At 35.1% G+C, this 23,406-nt stretch overlaps 1 protein-coding gene across 7 annotated transcripts in view; it reads right to left on the minus strand.

Annotated features, from left to right (window-relative positions):
* ARAP2 (ArfGAP with RhoGAP domain, ankyrin repeat and PH domain 2) overlaps positions 1-23,406 on the minus strand; it is a 200,379-nt gene that overhangs the window by 63,660 nt on the left and 113,313 nt on the right. For 6 of the 7 annotated variants that reach the window (XM_033856909.2, XM_033856911.2, XM_033856912.2 and 3 more), the window contains 6 exons: positions 17,205-17,368; positions 12,735-12,947; positions 9,415-9,520; positions 5,908-6,055; positions 4,354-4,422; positions 1,731-1,805 (listed from right to left, as the gene is read on the minus strand). In XM_033856909.2, the coding sequence (XP_033712800.1) occupies positions 1,731-1,805; positions 4,354-4,422; positions 5,908-6,055; positions 9,415-9,520; positions 12,735-12,947; positions 17,205-17,368 (775 nt within the window). The remainder of the gene's footprint in view (positions 1-1,730; positions 1,806-4,353; positions 4,423-5,907; positions 6,056-9,414; positions 9,521-12,734; positions 12,948-17,204; positions 17,369-23,406) is intronic. The other variant, XM_019928367.3, reaches the window with a different exon arrangement.

Consider the following 23,406-nt stretch of genomic DNA (forward strand, 5'->3'; position numbering starts at 1 on the left):
CCTAATGTAATACAACCTTAAAAGAAAAAAACCATTAGCATGGGAAAAGTAGAGCACTTTAAGCAGCTGAAACATCAGTAGATGAGTCACTTCAGTGACACCATTCATCGGAATGGCTTTACACTTTTTTAAGAAGTGTAGCCCTTTCTTAAAATAAATAATGAAACTGAGAAACCAAACTAGTGAAATAGTCAGCAGGGAGTTCCTCAGGTTGACTTAGGAATGTAAGACTGGGACTCATTTCCTTGTCCTAGGTGACACCCAAGGCCCCTCTTAAGAATGCCTAGAACTCCACGAAGCACATTTTGGAAATCATTACTCTAAGCAATATACACATCAGTATAATGATCAGCAGGTTTGGAATATGATGATTAAGGTTTGCATCCGGGCCTGAATGCTATTAATTCCCAGTTTCTACTCATATAAATGTGAGCCATCACCTGTTTCAACTACCTCCTTGGGTTAAGGTAATGATCAGCTGAAATAAATGTAAGAGTTGTGCAAAGTTTTAAGCATTAAACGCATGTTAATGATTATTTTTGTATAGTTTTTGTTATGTTTTTCAAGAGAATTTAGAGTTGTTGTAGGTGAAACTGGACAGTCCTTTATGTGAATATACTTAAAATAAGCACTTTGCTCAACTGTAATAACTTTTGTTATGGCTTTATTAGTCAGATAAGATTAAAACGAGCTACTAGAGAGTTTATGTGTAAGTGGAGTTAAGTCATGTGCTTTGACTACCTCTTCCAGCATTAGTGATGGACTTGGGCTGATTAATCTCTACTATTTCCTCATGTCCCCTGTGATGAACATCACATGTTCAGCATAACAAATAGATGGGGACAAGGAGGGGCAAGGCAGCTCATGTAGTTCAACTGCACAACTAGGCGAGTAATCAGCGCCAAAGAGTCATTATGTGTAATCATTAAAAAATATAAAATAATAATTACAATATCTTTGACCTAAGTGAAGTCCAGAAATATCTAATGTTAAGACCCTGTTTAATCTTGGACTTTAAAAGTGATAAAAAGCTAAAGCTGAATTTCTGCTGTTAGATGGCATCATGTCTATTCTGCCTACAGAGAAAGTAGTCTCACTCTCGCTCAGGCAGACTAAGTACAGAATATGGTAACACGAGAGGGATCTTTTTAATTCAGAACAAATGGCTAACTAATGGTCTCAAGGAAGAAGAGAGTTATTGAATATTCAGGTACATTGAAAGACTGGAAGCTAATGTCTAGTATACAAGGGTGGGGGATTAATAATAATAGTACTACTAGTAGTAGTTATTTATTAAACACTTATGTACCAAGCAATTTGCTAAGTGTTTCATAGGCAGGATCTTATTGAGTCCTCACATCAGTGCTATGATGTAAATACTGTAATGTTCCCTCATTTTACAGATCAGAAGATTGAGACTCAGATGGAGTATATACGTTGCCTAATGTTGACAAGGAAGAAAGGAGAGGAGCAGGTGATTGAGCTCAGGTGGTTTTCCAGAACCTACAGTACGTCCTAACCATAACCTAAAGAACATAGGATGGTCTCTTTCCAACTCATTAAAACATGGAATTCCCAGAGGATATTGGCATGAAGAGTCAAACTTGTCATGACTTGAATCGGACATGTAAAATAAGACAGAAGAAACAATAGAAAATTCAAGACATGCAAACTAATGCTAACACTTATGACTTCCAACAGTACTCTTTACATCCATCTTTAGGGCTCACCCGAATTATAATACTGCAGTCAGGTTCCTTCCTTTCTACATATACTTCAATTAACAAATCTCCGGCCTGGGAAACCTAGAAAAGGGCAGATGTGAAGAGAGCAAATGTAAGTATCTTGCAAGAACACACACATGACACTTAAGATGGTTAGAAAACCCCAGTCATATTTCTAACGATTTTATAATAATGAAATGAGATCATTCCCCCTGTTAAGTTGCATAATGATACCCATTTTCTGGATGTGGTTGATTAAGGACAAGCAATCTACACAAATGACATAGTTAGCAAACTCAATCGCAATGCAGTTTTTTCTCTCTTACTCCAAAGTTTAGTGACCTCACATACCCTTAACATTCTTATTGAGATAATGAATCTGGCTACAGTGGACATAAAGAGATGATAAGTCCAAAAATTGAAATTTGAAGATAAATTAGGTCAGAGCTGTGTTAAAATTACAAATAGAAAAAGTATATTTAGCAAATAAAATTAAAAGTGAAGTGATAGAATAAGGAGATAATAAAGTTTTTATTTTAATTACCTTTAGCCAAGCATCAAGTGCTAGGTTATTTGGGTCACTGTTATAACCAAGAAGACACACTAAGTGAAGAATACACAAGCCAGAAAATAAAAAGCGTAAGATATCACTATGTAGACTGACAGCACATGTGGAGAAGATTAACAAAGAACGAAACGAATCTTGAAAAATATTTTGAGTCGCTTTTTTCAGAAATTCCCTTGAGTTATATAAACACTTGGAAATAATATCCATCACTCATTTTTAAAAAAAGGTCATAATGGAGGAATGATCTTTCCACAGTTAAATCTGCCTCAGAATCAACCTGATGAGTAAATTTAGTAAATTTTTTCAGAAATTCCCTTAAGTTATATAAACACTTGGAAATAATATCCATCAGTCATTTTTAAAAAAAGGTCATAATGGAGGAATGATCTTTCCACAGTTAAATCTGCCTCAGAATCAACCTGATGAGTAAATTTAGTGGAAAAAACATTAAAAATGTACTTTGAAGAACTGCTCTTAGTTATTCTGACACTACAGGCTTAGAAAAGCTTATTTCCAATTTTTCTTCCTCACTTTTGGTGCTACATAAAAATTCTAGGGAAGAAAATATACAGTTGACATTTTTACTTTTCCCTGTGTTTGCATAAACAACTCTCCAGGAAGGACACATTTTAAAAATTAAAAAACCAAATACAAAGAACTCATAGCATGCAGCCAAAAACAAGAATAGCTAAGAAATTCAAACAGGGATAAGACTTAGAGACTGTCAGGAAACTACTTCAGAGGAGTTTTGAATGGACTAGAGAAAAACTCCAGCAAAACAACAGATTTTTTCCAAACTGTTCTACTTTTCTTTCCCAATTACTCTATTTTATAGACAATTCTTTTCTTGTTTTACTGACTTCTACTTAATCAGAAAGCATTCAAGGCTCATTTCTTTATTGTAGTATGAATATAAATGATAAACTTGCAGAATGGTACTCATACTTTATCCAATAACAATATAGATAGTGCTACCAAAGAATATCCCATGGGCTCACACAATCCTTTATTTCATAACTGAAACTCTCCCTGAAAAGCAAGAATCCAAGAGAACTAACTGATAAGGAGCCACATTTTTTAGTGTTACTGCTAACTTGTCTGGAGGCTGCATTAATTACTTTGGGTCAAAATGGAGGACATACTGTCTAAGAGAATTAATGTCATAGTATTAGTACTCGGGGAGCTAGGCACTAGGATGAAAGCCTTTCCTCACATCCCTCATATGGAATGATAACTCCGACAACTTCTCTAATTAGTTGTGTGTATTTCAGGAATGAGGTGAACTTAGGGTTTGACTAAGAAGGAAGCATTGGCCTCATCCTATGAGTGTATCTATATGGAGAATTTATTGATACTTGACCCACTTCTATTATTTGCATTGGTACCCTGAATCCACTACAATTCCTAGTTATTAGAAGACCAACTTTAAGAAAGTCCAGTGAATATTCATCAGACAAGGAAAGGTACTCTAGAAAAGTATAGTGCAACCTGAACACACAAATCTGGTATGATGCAACCAAGGAAAGCAAGAAAAGATCTAGAAAAGTCAACTTAAGACATAAATAACGTATGTTACAAAGAGCACAATAGAAACATTCCCACTAGTGCAATCATCCAAGAGCATGCAAAGCAAAAGCATATAAGAAATAACTTATTTCAAAAGGATAATGGAAAGAATCACTAGGGAGTCTGAACTTTCAATTTATTCTAGTATTTCTTTTGACTTTAAATGCTTCTTTTGAAATCCACTAATATTTTCAATAGTGCTTTTATAAATGAAAACTGATTTTAAAAAGGACATTTTGATAAGATTAAAACTGATTTTTCCATCTATGTTTTAAAAAATTTATATTTGCATACTTTGGCATTTTGCATATATGCAATGCTACAGAATTTCATGACTATTTTATCTAGGTTCTTTTTCCCCATTACTTTTACTTCGCTTCAAATAGGAATTTGAAAATAAACACAACAAATATTTACTTACAATGAAAATATTTTTGTTTTTTGTTGTTTAAAAAAAATTTTTTTTTTATCAGAGATCTAACTATTACTACTCACTTGAGTGTCTTTCCACTTGGTAATAAAGCTATTTTCTATGTCCATTTGTTTGACTTGGTCTTCTTTAACCTGTTTAAAATATAATTTGGGACATTCTAATAAAATACAAGGAGTGATGGTACTTATCCTCACATAACTTTCTTCAGGAATTTAAAGACCAACACATTAAAAATAAATGAGAATGGCCATCTTTAGCAGCGTGGGCCCACAAAGCTAGGGCAGAAATAAAGCCAACTAGATACAGCCTCATAAAGTTCAGAACATCTTATGATGATATCATTTCAGGCTGCAGATTCTATCAATGGAATCCCCTTTGCTGAGGCAATTTAATTAGCAAAGGGGCTGATGATGTGTTTGATAGAGTTTATGTAGGTTGACAGACAAGACTCATTTCTCAAACAGAAATGTTGATCAAGTGCTTATGAAATTTTCACCATTTGGTTAAAGTTGGATTTAACAAAACTATGTAAACATTTTTATTTAACAGTACAAAAATAGAAAATAAACAGAGCATGCAAAGCCACACATTTTTTTTTCTACGTCTTTCATTTCTCAGCATCAGAACTATTGCAAAGAAGTTGCTATTGATCAAAAACAGTAGACACGTATAGGAAGAAGTGAAAAGGAGATCAAAGAGCAAAGAGGATCCAACAATTCTGGTCCATTCCTATATAAATTAAGATACAAACTGTGTTATTTTATTTTATTAAAATAGTTTCTTTCCCTTTGCTAAGTAATCTTTTTATCAGTTATTGTAAGAATGTATGAACTCTACAAAAGGTGACCTATTACATTAAGCTATTTGATTTCATCGGTATATACATAGCCCTGGAAAACAAGGGGTCTTGTACAAGACTGTTTAATAGAATGCCCCAAAAGGCTAAATGGCAACCCTGAGATGGCAGAAGCAGTTAAGCAATGGAGCTGGACCTTTGACCCAGATCCTTTATATTCCCCCCATATTCAAATCCTAGGCTTATGTAGTCTATTTTTACTCCTTTGAATTAAGAAATCATCCCTATTCTAACAGTTTTCTGATAAAACATGAAAATCTGAACTTCATAATATAGCAAATTGAAAAGTCAAATAATTAGAACAGAGATGACTTAATAAAAACCACAGACTGTTAATTCAGAATTTTCTTTTTTTCCAGTTCATGCGCAATTAAAAGAAAACACTAAAATGCTTTCAACTGCAAAACTTATCAGCCTGATGTATATTACCGAATTTGTGAAATTCACAAATTTCATACCTCTAAGTAGACATACTTAATGCATACATATACTGAGGAAAAAAACCATAGAAACACTATAAATAGAAATATTCTGTCCAAGACACCAGATGGTAAAAAAGCTTTAGAAGCAGCCAGATTTAAATGAATGGCTATAGCTTAAAAAGCTAGTTATATCTAAAAAATTAAGGATCATATAACTATCCGTTATTTTCTTTAAATATTCATAAAGACCTGAATAAAACCATCCCAAAATACACATTTTTGTTTGCAAACAGTAACATCAAAACTATTTTTACAATGGTAGGATATAAAATATTTACCTCAAATATTTCAACATAATTATTAATTAAGTCCTCAATTACATTCACTTCTTCACTGGTTTGTCCCTTAGTTTGAAACAAACAGGAGGAAAAAACCAAGGCCAAATTGTGGGCGTTCATGTGATTGATTTCTGAGCATTTCTGAACCCTGTGAGAGAAAAGCAGAGCTTATTACAATGTATTTCTATTTGAAAATTTCATAGAACTTATAAGTCTTCATACTCATTTATTTTGTTCTCTCTCTTTTTTTTAATACACATATATTGAAAGTCTCTGATGTAAAAGGTACAGTGGTGATTTAAAGAAAAATACACAGTTCTTTCTTCCAAGTAGCTCAGTGTAATTAAGAACATAAGAAAAGACTACTGTTAAAGATATTACTACAAGTTACAAAGCAGTACTTGATCATTGCTTTAGAAGAGGAACTCCTCACCCACCATATCCGGACAATTCCACTAATGGGACAACCTGCAGCTAAGGCATAAAGGTGTGCTTGCAGAATGGTGTCAAATGACTTGTGGGGTAGGAGCATAATAAAAGAGGAGAAAGGGGCAGTAGCTAGGCAGGAAATAAGGCAAGAATGGCAGATCAGGAGGCATATAGGAGAGAGTTCCAAATTCAAGGTTTAGGGCTAGGCTGAATTTCCCAAAGTACATATCGGGTGAGAAAATGCCTGGCAGCATGTGTTTGGATGGTTATTCAAAACAGGATATTTTCTCTCAAAAAGCAATCACTTAATTAAAAAATACAATTACATTTTTCTTGGATAGAACTAAATGGCTTTTTACAATGAACGGACATGAACAGAGGAGTCAATTATCCCAACCAGTAGGCTACAACACTTGAGTTTTACAAAGAGCATTTAAAGTACTCACGAATGTAAGTTCAAAGTGATTAAAAACAAAATACAGCCATTACCCCAATAAAAGGAAATTTACCCTGATAAAAATGCTCGAGAACTCTAACTGATGCCCATGGAAGTATCTGTTAATGCTCTCTGTCACTGACTATAGACATAGCAGCTGCTCAGTTGCCTGTCTAATTACATTTGTAAATTTCTAAAATACATACTAAAAAAGGGAGACCAAGTCTATCAAAGGAATAAAGCAAGACTAAGGTAGGTACACCTGGTTATAAAGAGCAAAGATTCTAGTAGGTACAAGAAAAATAAGGAAACACGACAGGAATATATATGATAGTGTAAGAAACTCACAAGGACATGCCAAATTGCATAGCAGAGACAGAGCAAGCTTGATCATCATATATAATTTATAAGATGCAAAAGGCATTGCAAGTTAATAGAGGAAGATGTCATAATGTGGGCATCCCTCTCAAAACCACTTCCGTACTTTTTTTTTTTTTATCACACTGGACTGTAAACATCTGGAAAATTTATCTGCATGTCTGCCTGTGCTACTAGAATCTAAGCATCTCACAGTCAGAGACTTTGTGTTAATCACACTGTAGTGCGTAATAAATACCTGGTCAATGGAATTAAGTCAAAGTTAGTCATGGAGGAAATGGTCTGTTATCTAGGGCAGGGATGGAAGTGAATGCTAAGTCAACCTGACCTTATTCAAACTGACCTCTCAAACTTTTGACAACACTATCAAACGTTCCCATCTCTCCTGAGACCTCCTTCTGCAATAACCTTCTCCTCCAGCACTTGTCACCTCTCCAGTTTCTATAGCTGCCTTAATTTCTGGCATAAAGCATGTACACTATGTATTTTCCTTTTCTTCTTTTATTTCACTGCTCCCACACTAGCATCCCCAAGTGTCCCATATTCAGCCAGCTCACTCTCTTCCCACTCAGCCCTTCTGGTCAGAAGCCCAAGGAAATGGTTTCTTAAATAGTTTCTCTGCCTCTATTCTAACCTCTTCCCAATCAACCGCAGGACATGGTTTATTATCCTAAAACAGATTGGATCAGCCACTTCTTAACACTTAAAGGAATGAAATCCAAATGTTTCTCCATGACCAACAGTGTCTTTCGCAGCCTCCTGCCAGCTAGCTACAAACCATCTCATCTCCTGATACACCTATTTCCTAGAAAATATCCTTCAATCATGTCTCGTGCTTATGTTTCTTTCATGCCCAGTTCGTTTATCCATTTAAATCTAAAACATCACTTGGACCTCAACACACAATGAACCACTTAATCCCTCCTGTATAATTCCATGTCTTACGCTAAAATTCTTCATATTAAGATCTGTCCTGAGGGCACTGTGTTTTCCTAAAAAAATGTAAAATGCCCTGCAGCATCCCTGTGAGTTCCCACTGTGATGTCCCAGGGCTCCTTGGTGCTATTTAGAAACTGCAGACTTAAGACTATTTTTGTCATTCATGTATTATTATCAACTATTTTTGTTACATGGAACCTTAATGGACATTGTACTATACATAGTAGGAGCTAAAATATATGTCAACTGAAGAAAAGGATTGGAAGGAACTCATCTGAAATAAAGTTTAAGAATTATGTGTAACAATGTTTACAATGTTAATGTGATAACTGTAGCAGCCTGGTGATATATTATAACTTCTGAAGAAAAAATTTTTTGTCCCAATGTCTCATAGGCATAGAGATAGCACTATAAATATATAGACTACATTTATATGATGCAATAAGAAAATCAGATTTACAGTAGGAATGGAGTTTACAAGTATCAAAAGTGGTGGCTGGAAAAGAAAGATAAAGAGAAAAGACCAATTGTGGAGGATTTAGGAATCTAAATTCCAAATAAGGTACTTTTAGTACAATTCAGGTTCACAGAAATTTATTCAAGGGAATATTGCATCCACGAAGGAAGCTGCAAACAATATGTTTCTTAAGCAATATTTACACTGATTTAAGTTTTTGTAACGACAAAACTTGCTCATAGCAAAACAAACAAACAAACCTTCAGTTTGTTGACTTAAAATGTTATTCCTAAACATTGTCATCCTTCAGATGTCATTTCTCAAGCTACCATTTTATTCCTCTTACCCTCCCAAATGCAGGGGACTACATGCCCCAACATAGAAAATGTTTTTGATTTTTAAAATTTCCCTCATCTAATCAACTGTCTGACACCAAAATATTGGAGTCAAGTTAGATACAAACTCATAATAAAGAAATAAAGGTTTATTAAGAGTCCACCACGAGAAAATACTGTACTCACAGATTCCTGCTATAGAATTCTGGTCCCTGTACTTCCTTCTCTGACATCCCTCTTAAATGTTTTAAAATTCTTGCTTATGTACTGGATGTATCTGATTTGCTGTGCATGATTATTTCTAATCCATTTAAGAAATTCTCCAGTGCTATTTATTTGAAACGTGTCTTAATTCCACTAAGAGACACTAAAGTGATAGTTCATGGGAATTCCATTTTGAAACTATTCTTAAGATATGGCGAAAGATTCATAGTCACAAATAGAAGGTTAACCACAGTACTTTAAATTTAAGAAATAATGTCTTATTGAGTGCCACGTTTGAAATGTCTAGAAAAGTTCATGAATCCACCCACCTATAAAGGTGTTCAATTATAGCTGCCAATGTTGCTCTGTTGACCCCAGGAAGAGTACGTATAAATGCTCCATATTTTTTAATTCTTTCCTTGTCATCTTGGGTATCTAGAGGTTAAACACACACACGTAAAACTTGAGGCCTAACTAATCGTCTGTATTACCAATTTGCCTTTTATCAATATTTTAAAACAATATTCACAATTGTTATTTCACTGACACAATCAAGTTTCAATAGGAAAACATTCAAACTTCTATAATTCTGGAAAAGTATTTACAAAAACATTCCAGGGCTATACGTCATAGTTCTTACACTTTGTAATTAAAAATGAAGCACTCTCAAAACCCAGGGTTGTATTTTATCTTCAACTTTACAGACTACTGAATGTCAACTAAGAGGAATCTTTTCAATTAATAACAAATTAGAATACAAATTGAAAAGATAAGCCAAAAGTATTTTAACTGTAGCTATGGAAAGATTTCACTATTTGTTATTTGAAAATGACATTTCTGACTTTTTTCCCTTGTGGAATCATAAAAATCTTCCCCAAACTATGCACCATCCCAGAACTATGAACTGTACCTTACCCCACAGATCCATGTAAGGGAGCTTTCACCAGCCCTGGAACCTTCAACTCTTTGGAGAAGGTAAGGGGACAGTGGAAGAAGTCATGTGTAGGCCCTGGAAACGATGATATAGACTGAGAGGAGGATGGACCCTCTGCCTTAGTCACGGAGAGAAGGATGAGAAGGAATTACTCTCCTCCACCCTCCTAACCCCAAGAAGTCAAATACTTAGAGCAACTACACAGGAACCTCCAGAGTTCTGGAGTCTAGAAGATGTGCAGTGGTGGTCTGGTCTAACCTACTCCCTCACAGGGGAAATAGGAGACCTCTCTTCAAATAAATAACTTGTGCTGACTCTGTAACTCAGGGGGATTGCACTTATATATCCCCTCTCAATTCCCAACTACCTTTGGAAACAAGACTTTTTCATTTTCTGCTTAGCCCTACACATTCTATTAACAGAAAGCCAGCAGCACTTTATGATTCGTTGAAAGTACACAGTCACTTGTAAAGGGCATTCCGATCCCTGGGGAGGTAAGAGACTCTGTGACACATTTCTGAAGTATGCTCCTATTCAAAACTGCAACTGATAGCTCTTTTGTACTGACTTTGCCTGCACATGAGATCTATAAAAGTAAACATGGTCATATTGACTTAACTGTGCTGGTAGATGACTGTCTAAAAGCAAGAGGGGATGACACCCAAATGACATTCAAAGATGATACTAGAAGTGAATTAAGAACTTTCTGTCATCCCTGGTATAATCCAAACATTTTCCCCTGTGTCATCCAGTTTCTAACTGTAGAGGTAATTGTATTTATTCAACAAAATGCAAGTTATGCTATTACAGCATATTTCCACAAATCTTATAAGAATAAAATAGATGATATTTTCAAAATAAAGCTTAAGTAATTGGAAAGGAAAACTGAAGATAGATTTTAGGTCATATAGGAAACACAATGATCTACTCAACTAGCCACAGACTTCAGACAGTTTAATAGCGTTCTTAGAAGAAGAGGTCATATATCATATAAATAGGTGCTATGCCACTGTAGGGCATTCTTCGCCCTGGGCTCACAGGACCCAAGAGAGCTCTCCTGTGAGTTCACCCAGAGAGTTCCAGTTTATTCTTGTCATATCCAACAAAGGGCACTTTTCTGACAGGTCAGGGTGAGCTACATTGGATCTAAAAGCAAAGAAGTTTTAACACTATTTGACCCAATAGTAGAAGCCTCCAAGTAAATGTTCAAGGATTCACATCCAAATGAAAGGTGAACACACTCTTCTCTGACACATGCTAATACTTCCCAACTACCTCCTGCTGGTAGATTGACAACAATGAAGACATCTCTATCATGAAATTTGACAACTTCAGCAAAAGCATATTTGTCACAGATTTTTGATAAATGATTTTATAATGAAGACAAATTGTAATTCTTTATAAAATAGAGATACTATAAATAACTTCATGGTTATAAATTACAATAAAATCTTAAAACAAAAAATGAGGATGGCAGGGTAATTGGGCTTACAAGATATATCATCTAATTCCATATTTTATATTCCAGAAAATTATACAATCAACTTTTCTTGTGATTAGAGTTAAAACTATTGATTTTAGAAGTATCAGGAAGTAACTATAAGACTTCTGAGTTAGGCAGTTAAATTGTGAAAAGCTTTATTTTAATAGCAATACTACTCTTTTCTTGCTGACACAAATAAGGGACATTCTTGGAATAATTTTTCAGACTGTGGGTGTTTTATGACATTTCAGAATTAATCCCTTCAAATGTCATAGTTATGTTTTAGATTAAACAAATGCTTTCAATGAAAAAAACTATTTCTCAACAGAGGGACATCATATAGTTAAACTCAAAGGTCATTTTATAAAAAAATTTCTCGAAACAGATTAAATGTACAAGAGAGAAATATATTAGTAACTTATGGTATAATTCAATGATACATTTTAAAAACTGTGGAAAAAATGAAGATTCAAAATTGTCATTTTGAAAGCATTGTAGATATATGGGAAATATTTTTGGTTTATTAATAAAATAGATTATATGTAAATCATAGGCATGGGGACAAAGATTATAAAATAATGTGAAAAATGAAAATAGCTCTATTAGAAATCTGGGATTAAAGGCAATGTTTATATTTAAAAATATTTATCATAATCTTTCTATAAAAAGAGTTATTTTGAATTAATTGATGTAAATATAGGTTTTACTAAAATCAATCTGACCCATTAACTTTTCTAGGGTCATTTCTTAAATAAGTTCTCTTACAGTGCAGCAAAGCTTTTTTGCTTCATTAGACAGAATCTAGAAAAAATAAAGAGTAAAAAAAAAAAATTGTTATGTAACTCTAAAGAGGTAGAATGAAAAAGGAAAGCCAAACAGCCATATGGCAAAACCGTGTAAAACCAATCTTATATTAAAACTTTCATTTTAATCTTAATGAGAAAATTAACAGCCTACATGGACTTGACTATAACACTTCCAAAGTTAAGGCAAAGTAAGCACTAAGAAATCTACTGAAAATAAGTATTACCATAAAACACTGTTTAGCAGTTATCACCATAAATTTCTTTTGAGGCAGATATAAACAACTATTGATTGCAAAATTTCTGTTCTGAAGCATTATGTATATTGTTCCTTTCAATTAAATATTCAGATTATCAAAGGAGATTTTAAAAATCTATTATCAAATGAGAAGGCAAAGCCTTTATTCTGTTCTATATTATATGTGTTACCTAAGGCAGAGATCCAATATGGATAGAGCTCCTTAGTAAGAAGTGCGTCGTCAATGTCAGAGAGAAAACTCTTCAATACGTCCGTCACATCTTCAAGCTGATGTTTTCCAGCCATCAATTTAAAGCTTCTTGCATCCTTTTTGAAACTCTCCAGGAGTTCACTTACATGTAAAGGATCACCATTCTTTTGATAGATATATTTGCACCCTAAACCTTTGTTAAAAAAAAAGAAAATGGTTATATGAAAAAAGTCTCAGGTCAAAATCCACTTTGATATCTTAAAAATAGAACAAATTTTTGTGTTGGAACGATGCACAAGACAAAATCATTATCCAAGAGCTGATATAAACATGCATGAGAAAAAAAGAGTCCCTCCCCCTGCAACTTTAATATTTAAAATGTAAACCTGATGAACAACTATTTCATCCTCAGCTTTTAGTAAGTCTCTGGCCAGCCTTTCCCCTAGTCCTTCATAGCATCTTTTTCAAATGTTCTTTTACCACAAGTACCCTTCGCTTAGTCTCCCAGAATACAAATTTGCCTCCAGTTTCACTGACAAAAGTGAGGCTCTCTGGTATAAATTTCCTCAAGTCTCTGCACTCACATTTGTATATTAATTCTGTCTGTTCCCACCTTCACCTTCTTCTACATGAAGAGTTGGGTCATGTCCTTTTCACAGTTACAGATTCATCAAGTTTCCCATATAAAATAAGAGGAGTAGCAGTGATTAACTGGAGGAAGAGGAGTGATGATGATATACAAACAAAATAAATTTTTTAAATCCTTTTTTGCCCCTCCCCCCCAGGTCTCTTGTCTCTCTTCCTTCCAAAACTAATCTGAGTTTCCTATATTTATTTTCTCTCATCTCACATCCCTGTTAATCCTTCAACCACATAATCTTGCTTCTGTGCCCAATTCCCACTGTATCAGGACCATCTTCATCAAGAATATCTATTTTCTAGATGCTTTTCAGTTTTTATGTGATAAGAATCCCTGCAGTGTCTGACAATCCAATGAATCCCTGTTAAAATTCTGTTAATCTCAAGGTTTTCATGATGTTATGATCTCATCTTTTTTGCCCCTTCCTCTATAACTACTCTTCTAGTCTTCTATTTATTCTGCTATCTAGTATTTACTGATAATCCCAGCAATCCATCCTCAACTCTCTTCTCTGCTCCCCTACAAAATTCTGTGGATGAACCCATCCATCTTCATCACTTCAACTACTACATGTACATTTCCACTCAGGTTTTAATTCCTAAAATGTCAAATGCACATATGCACTTTAATATATATATACTATATAAATAATACATGCAACACACACTATACTTATACATATGAACAAATTAATTCTCCTGCCCCATTCACTACTTCACCTCCCAATCCCAGCATGTTCTTTATTTATCTTGTTCCTATACCTCAGAATTTGGCATTGCTTCCTCCCCAGTCCTTTACAAGTCAGAACTTTTCTTTCTCACTTACCACACCAAATAAAATGTCACATATATTTTTCATCATGACTTCTCTCTCAAAAGTGTCCCCTTTTTCCATCCCTTGTGCTATTATTATTTTGTGCACCCAGTTCCTCACTATGTTATCACAACTCCCTGTCCTATTCCCGTGCAGCCCTCCAGTCAGCCTCGAAAATGACAACAGCATGGTCTGAGACACAGGTTGGCTAGTGTTACCAACATGCTTAAAAATATGGATACAGCCCTCCCACTGCTTTGAGGGCAAGTTTGAGGATTTTATTATGATACATAAGACCCTACATGAATTTTCCTAACTAACCCTCCTGCCTCTTGTATTTGTCCACTCTTCTCACACTGAGTTCTGGCCACACTTAACTAGCCCCAAGCTCCCTGAACAGACAACCTCCTTCATGACTCTGCACCTAGGCATACACTGTTTCCTCTTCCAGGAATTCCTATTCCCTCTTTCTCTTAACTAGTTCCCATTTTCTCTTAAGACCTGTGGTAGGTTCCATGCCTCACCCATGAAGCCACCACCTCTACACTGGCTGAAATTCACCCGTAAACCATGGACACCTGTACCAACCCCTGAACCTCTCTGCCATAGAATTTTGTACACTTGAGATGTAATTGCCCACTTGTTTGCCTTTGATCCACAATCTGTAAACTCCTAGAAGGCAAAGATCATGTCTTATTTTCTGTACACAGCAGCTACACAGTTCCTAGAAGAACTCAGTAGGTACTTAGTAAATGACCACAACAGAATAATAAGCAAATTCTACACACACACAAAAAAAAAGCCAAGTTTCTGAGAGATTATGTTGCTGGTTGAGTGAATCTCTAATAGCTGGTACACAAGGTAACTGAATGTGAATTTGAAGGTAATTTTGTTTACATAAATTAAATATATTCCCCCAAGAACGAACTACTGTAACTCATTAAAAAAATTAAAACTCTAAGAATTATTCTGTGAACTTGGTCAGATTCGGATCTTGACACCATGAGCACAAAAAATTGGACTTAGATTTTAACCCAAAGATTAGGAAATTCAAAATAATTATGACCATAAAGGCTCTGAGCCAACCACTTGCATCCTATAATTATTGGGCATTTTCTAAGTTCATATCAAATCTTCCCTTGTATACATGCTGGTAATATTGGGTCTCCATGTTCTGCTCATTAAAAAAAAAAAAAAGCTAAAAATACATGAAGACTTTTATTGGCTTTATTACTTTAATATGCAAGTTAATGTACCTTATGCTAGAGCTACAAAGTAGTTATAATGTATGAAATTTAGTTGAAAACAATCTAATGCTTAATGATTTTAAATTCAAATAAACACCACAAAGAAACTTCTGATTTCCCCAGAGAAACATTAAGTTGGATACGCTGAAGCTAGTCAAGTTATTTTAATCATTTGTCAGCTTATGAAGCACTTTATGCCATTATGAAATTAAGATGATTTGAAAATTCCCAATGAGGTTATGCTCTTGCTAAAACAGAATATGTGTGCAATTCATTTACACCTACAAAATGTAAATGCACTAATACTGAATTACTAATAAATGAAGATGATAACCTTCTTCTTCCCCCATTTTCAAATAAACAGATGATGACAGTTCATAAGAAAAACATAAACATACTATCAAGGGAAGGAACTTCATAGAGTAATCCCACATAATGTGATTACATACATATATACAATAGATATATAATTAAAACACAATAAATCTGAATATTAATGATAATTGTACTTGGATTACATATGAAATAACTAAAATACTTAAAATGGCACTCTCCCTAGGAGAAAATATATTAATATACACATATTCTAAACTTAATTTCCTAAAATTATTTTCCTCGTAGCCTTTGTTATTTTTGACATTTTGTTTCACATCAGCTTATTTAGTTCTCAGACTGGACGGCATGATTTATGGCTCTGTGTTTCACTCTTTACTCCCACTGTTCAATTTCCAGTATCAAACTTAGCAGCTAGCACACAACAGACACTTGATAAATAAGTAAAAAAAAAACCTCATAACACAATGTTTTACTACAGCTCTTTCAATGATAACGTTTTCTTTTCAAATTAAAAACCCCAAAGATACTTTTAATATTAGGAGAACAATGAAAGGTTAATATATCAATAGCTTCCAAAATACCAAATAATCGTTTTACTTTTTTGCATGTACAATCTATATCAATGACACTTATCGACAGGTTAAAAGAAAAAATATTTTTATATTAAAAATATAGTTAAGCAATTTATTTACTCTCCCTTTTAGAGTATTAAGGAAATATGTAACAGAAGGAATTTTAAGAATGAACAATAATTTGAAAATAAACATGAATAATAAAGGCATACTTTAGTTAATTTTAGGCATAGCTAAAATACTACCATAGCATATTAAATTAAAATGAAGCTGCACATGTGGGTATAAATCAAGTTGGTTTTAACCTGCAAACTATTCATAAAAATATTTGTTACAATTAAGTCAAACTATCACAGTTAATGACCATGATTCTTAATATAAACATGTGACCAATAGCACGTTGAGTGGAATAAATACACATACACTTTGTATGCAGGCCAACAAAAAGTAAATTCTTTTACACATTGTCCCATAGTTTACCACCTCTAAAAACACACTAAGGTGCCTCTGCGTTCCCCTAGATTTACTGTAAAGTTATAACCTCTGAAAAGTACAATCTTAATCAATTTTTAATATACATTTTATAATATAGATTCTTCTACTATGTCATTTAAAATTTTTATGCATGTAAAGGAAGAGGAAATGGTAAAGGCACATGATATAATTTAAATGAGCTTTATTGTGAGAAAGAATGGCATTTAGGCTGAAGAGTGACGACACTTTTCTTTTTCACTGATGTACTTACAAAGGGCTCTAATTCAGTCCAATGGAGGTACCACTTAAAAACTGTAAATATGCTACTATGAGTTCTGTGGGTTGAATAAAAACTTTGTGATACTTACCATACTGTGTAACAAATGCTATACAGCTGTTCACGATAATGGGAACGTCATTTTTGCTGAGCTGCTGATCTTGTAATGCATTCCCATCTGTACCTGCTGCTTTTGCAATTGCAGTATGCCAGACTGTGAAATCCAACTTGGTATGCCCATGGATGTATAATGTTCTGTAAGGTTTCAAAAATATTTCAAATTATAATTTTGCCTTTTTAAAAATTCTTTACTTCTACACAGATTATCCTTAGATCCATATAAATGGGATCTTGTCTCATCCATCAGAAGAAAACCCCTCTGGGGACGTCCCTGGTGGTCCAGTGGTTAAAAATCCGTCTTGCAACGTGGGGGAAGCTGCTTTGATCCCTGGTCAGGGAACTAGGACCCCACATGCCGCGGGGCAACTAAGCCTGCGCACCGCAACTACTGAGCCCACACACCACAACTAGAGAGCCCACGCGCCGCAATGAAAGATCCCACGTGCCGCAACTAAGACCCAACACAGCCAAAGATAAATAAATAATAATAAATAAATATATTTTAAAAAAGAGGAAGAAAACCCCTCTACCACCAGCTTCCACTCACTCAATCCCTCTTTGCATGTACAGTCACGTCTCTCTCTATATAGAGTCCAGGAAGTTCCCTGAACTTGTGGTCTTGCCTCCTTGCCTCCTTTCATTTCCCCTTTCATTCTGTTTCTGAATAACTGAACAGAAACCCTTGTAGCAAGCATCACCTGTGACTTCTCATGGATATTTGGGGTATATTTTTCAAGATTTTAGAACTGTTTGATGACTTCATTCCTTTAAAAAAAAAGAGAGGAAAAAAATACCACCCAATTCGGCTCTTGTAGCACAATTCTTCCTGGCTTTTCCTTCTATCTTTCTGGTGCCTCAATTTCTTTCCCAAGCTCACCTCCTGTTTCTGAAAATGAAGTTGTAACCTCAGTGCACTCACATGAACTCCAAGGACTTTCCAGGGACAGGTCATTCAGGCCAGTGGTTTCATCCCCCGTATATAAGCTGGTAACTCCCAAATCCCTATCTCCAGGCAATAACTGTCTCACAAATCAGATCTCTATGTGATTGAAAAGCAAGAGCATAAAGCAGCTAAGAGAGTGGGAAATCCAATCAATTCCCAAACTCAGGTTTTAGCTCTGCACTCCCTTTATGACTTTGGACAAGTTATCAATCTTCTTTGGTTCTCAGTTTCATCACTGGCAAACTTAGAATAATAATAAACGTAATATTAGTAAATAATAAAATATAATACTAATTGATGTTGATTTTTGGATATCTTCACCTTAAGGTGCCACAAGCATCTCAAATCTTTATCCCTCCTCATACCAAACCAGTACTACTTTCTCCACTTATCCCACCAGAAATTTAGGATTCATTAACTGTATATTGGTCCACCCCCACTCCCACCCCATCACTGCCACATGAATTCAGTCACAAAATTCTGTTCATTCCAGTTCCCTGACATATATGCTCTGCCTCCTCTTTATTTGAACATCACTTTCTTTCAGGTCTTTGTACTGCTCCTTGAAATCACTAAAACCCCTCCAAACAAAATTCATTTCCCAATTCTCCACCTCTCCAGTCCCTGCTCCCCAAGACTGCCAGAATGATCTTTCTAAAATACGAAGCTAATGACATCACTTCCTAATCACTGTCCTTCCACAGCAGCTCTGGAGTTTTCAAGATTAAAAGGCCCTCATGATCTGGCCCGTATTTTCCCCTCCAATTCTGCCATTCCAGGAAGGAAGGAAGGAAGGGAGGGAGGGAGAGAGGAAGGGAAGGAAGGGAAGAAAGGGAGGGAAGGGAGGGGAGAGAGGGAGGGAGGGAGAGGAGGGAAGGAGGGAGGGAGGGAGGGAGGGAGGGAGGGAGGAAAGAAGGAAAGAAGGAAGGAAGGAAGGAAGGAAGGAAGGAAGGAAGGAAGGAAGGAAGGAAGGAAGGAAGGAAGGAAGAATTAACATGTTCCTGTCTTCATAATAAATACTTCCAGCTCTTTGGCTGGTTACTCCAGCTCCTCCCCCATCGGTGTATTCCAGGTAACCCTCCCTGACACTCCAACCCCATCTCTCTCCATCCAATGCTTATTGTGTACCAGGCGTCCCTTCTTAATACTGAACATCCACTCTACCCGCCATCATATTGCCTGCTCTATCTGTGTGAATGTTTTAGCCGCTACACCCCAAACTTTGTACAAGCAAACAAAGAAAGCATTTCAGCATCAATAGCCTTTAGCATAGGACGAGGTATTTAGTGGGTAAATAAGTTTTAATGTTCTAACACTAGATATAAAATTTGACTTGAAACACAAAGTAATCGTTGATGTATTTAAGTATAAAACTATTTAATTTTCATTTCAGACTATGAGACAGCTACTTTGGATTCAACCCAAAGAGAAAGGAATGAGCTGCTTGAACTCTGGATTGTTTTGGTTTCTTTTTTTTTTTGGTGGGGGGTGGGTAATGTTTCACATTCCTGATAATTCACTGGCCCTAATTTAAAAAGAAAACAAAAGTACTCCTTTCTGTCCTTCGGTTTCTTTTCTTGAAATGCTCCTCTAAGAAGATAAAGCTACTGGCACCCCACTCCACTCACTTCTAACATCTTCTGAACTTGCTGTAACTTCTTCTTCAGTGACACTGGTGCCCGTAATCTTCATCTCTTTTCTCCTGGCATCTCTATCTATTGTTTTTATTTTCCACACCACCACAACAGCCTTGACTTCCGGGTCTTATAATTTTCTTTTTGAAGAATTCTGATACTTGCTCTAATACTCCTGACATACCTTAGCCTTACATCATCTTTAGCTCAAAAACATTCTACTGCTGGGCATATTTGTCTAAATGAAACTATATAACCTGGGTAACTTCCTTGAGGAATATCAAGCCCCTACATTATGTAGACTTAATCAAAATTACCTCTTGCTAAATTAAGGAGTTTAGGTAAAGAGAAAATTTTAACTCTTTTTGAGTCTTGGTTTTTTTATCTGATAATTAAGCTCTGAATATGAGACAAAAATCTTTGAAAACGTGTGCTTATAAACAAACGACAGTGAGTATTTGAGCAAGCAGTAAAAGAAATCCAAAAGGCAATGGCCCTCCTATGATAGCAGTATAATTCTGCCGTTAACTGTAAATGTTTCCAACTTCAAATATTCTTTCTAACCTGAAGAAATCCTGTGATGACACGTTTAGCTGTCTGCTTGTGAGCTAGTGAAGGGTAGAATGAGTAATGACAAGTTAAGTCCTGAGTCCACTTGTCAAAGGCTGAATCCTAAAATACATCATCGTGTGCAGTAGATGTTTGACATTTAATAGCATCAGTTCAACAGCTTTCCTCTCTGATGTTATCTAAACTCTGTGCACATCGACTAAAGCATCAAAAGATATTTTTAACACAAATGCTGGCCAACTTTGTGATTTCAAGTGTTATCGAACAACAATTTTACATTTCTGGATAATGATTCCAAAGAAGTAGGAACTTATATCTTGAAAATCTGGAAGTTCTTTTAAAGAACTCTAATTATAGAAAAGTAAATTTTCCTGTCCATTCCCCAAGCCTAAATTTTAAATGGTACTTCAAAGCCAAGTAAAAAAAAATCCCTATATCCAATAATGAGTTAAGACAGGTCAATAAGACCTGGAAACCAAGTCCCAACACTAATAAAAACAACTTTCTCAAAACTGTAATATAATAACCACAAAGCAGAGACTATCATATTTGAGCTTGGTCTACTGACAAGAACCAGAACAAATGATAGGATCTATAAATACGGCTGTATGAAAAATAAATTCACCTTTATAAAGAACATTTTAAACACAACTAAAAAACAAAAACAACACATTCCAAAAACATGACTAAAGAAGATAATATCCTAGGCATTTATACAGAAATCAAAAACTGAGTCTTGTAGTATAAGTCAGCATGTTTGACCAAAAAAATACTTATTTTGCTTTCATTTCTGGAAGATCTTTTTGCTGGATAGAGTATTTTAGGCTAATAGCTGCTGGTTTGGTTATTTTGTTTCCCCCCTGCCCCCAACACATTAAAGGATATCATTATACTATCTCCTGGCTTGCACTGCTTCTGACAAGACATTCTCATCTTTGTCCCCTATTTTTAATGTGTCTTTTTTCCTCTGGTACTTTTTAATTTTTTTTTTGTCTTCACACTGGTTTTCAGGAAATTGATTATGATATGTTTTAATGTGGTTTGCCTTTATCATGCATGAGGTATGTTGATCTTAGTACATCTGTGGGTTTACAGTTTTTATCAAATTTGAAAAAAGTCTGGCCATATTTCTTCAAATATATACATATATATTTACTCCATCCTTCTCTTATTTTGGGATTCTAATTATACTTACATAAGAATGATATTGTCTCACAGGTCACTAAGGCTCTGCTAATTTTATTCAGTCTTCTCCCTCTGTGCTTAAGTTTTGATAATTTCTATTGTCATGCCTTCAAGTTTGAGTTTTTTTTTAAATGTAGAGTCTGTTCTTGCATTTAGCTGATCTAGTGAGATTTTCTTTTCAGATAGTGTATTCTTCAGCTTTAGAAGTTCCATCTGGTTCCTTCTTTAGATCCATTTTTCTATGTTTATGTTTTCCTTTACATCTTTTTTTCTCTGTGTAAATAATTGTCTTTTTATTTATTTATTTTTTACTGGAGTATAATTGCTTTACAATGTTGTGTTAGTTTCTGCAGTACAGTGAACTGAATCAGCTATAAGTATACACATATCCCCTCCCTCTTAGACCTCCCTCCACCCCCCAATCCCACCCATCTAGGTCTTCACAGACCACCGAGCTGAGCTCCCTATGCTATACAGCAGGTTCCCACTAGCTATCTATTTTACACATGGTAGTGTATTTATGTCAAACCTAATCTCCCAATTCATCCCACCCTCCCTTTCCCCCACTGTGTCCACATGTCCATTCTCTCTGTGTCTATTCCTGCCCTGCAAATAGGTTCATCTGTACCATTTTTCTAGATTCCACATATATGCGTTAATATACGATATTTGTTTTTCCCTTTCTGATTTACTTCACTCTGTATGACAGACTCTAGGTCCCTCCACATTTCTACAAATGACCCAATTTCTTTTTATGGCTGAGTAATATTCCATTATATATATGTACCACATCTTCTTTATTCATTCATCTGTCGATGGACATTTAGGTTGTTTCCATGTCCTGATTATTGTAAATAGTGCTGCAATGAACATTGGGGTACATGTGTCTTTTTGAATTATGGTTTTCTCAGGGTACATGCCCAGTAATGGGATTGCTGGGTCATATGGTAGTTCTGTTTTTAGTTTTTTAAGGAACCTCCATACTGTTCTCCATAGTGGCTGTATCAATTTACATTCCCACCAACAGTGCAAGAGGTTTCCCTTTTCTTTGAACTCTCTCCAGCATTTATTGTTTGTATATTTTCTGATGATGGCCATTCTGACCACTGTGAGGTGATACCTCATTGTAGTTTTGATTCGCATTTCTCTAATAATTGGTGCTGTTGAGCATCTTTTCATGTGCCTCTTGGCCATCTGTATATCTTCTTTGCTGAAATGTCTAGTTAGGTCTTCCGCCCATTTTTTGATTGGGTTGTTTGTTTTTTTGATATTGAGTTGCATGAGCTGTTTGTATATTTGGGAGATTAATCCTTTGTCCATTGGTTCGTTTGCAAATACTTTCTCCCATTCTGTGAGTTGTCTTTTTTATGGTTTCCTTTGTTATGCAAAAGATTTTAAGTTTAATTAGGTCCAACTTGCTTATTTTTGTTTTTATTTTCATTACTGTAGGAGGTGGATCATAAAAGATCTTGCTGTGATTTATGTCAAAGGGTGTTATCTTTTACAATATTTATAATATTTTAAAATTACTGTCTATATTCTTTGCTAATTCCATTATCTTTCTCATTTCTGGGTCTGTTCTTATCAACTGATTTGCAGCTTTTTCACTTTGCTAGTAACTTTTACTGTATGCTAGACATCATTCAGTGCCAGGATTGTTTCTTCCTTTAAAGGGTGTTGATGTTTGTTTTGGGATCTTTTGCCTATTTGACCCCAGGTAACTAAATGAATTGTGAAGAGGTCTGTTTTTAAGCTTAGTAAGGTAAAAATGGAGCAGCCTTTACCTGAAGGCTGGTTTAGCCTTAATACTCTGGAATTAACTTTCTGGAGTCTTTACAAAT

Source organism: Tursiops truncatus, chromosome 5 (assembly GCF_011762595.2).
Source record: "Tursiops truncatus isolate mTurTru1 chromosome 5, mTurTru1.mat.Y, whole genome shotgun sequence".
NCBI classification, from domain to species: domain Eukaryota; kingdom Metazoa; phylum Chordata; class Mammalia; order Artiodactyla; family Delphinidae; genus Tursiops; species Tursiops truncatus.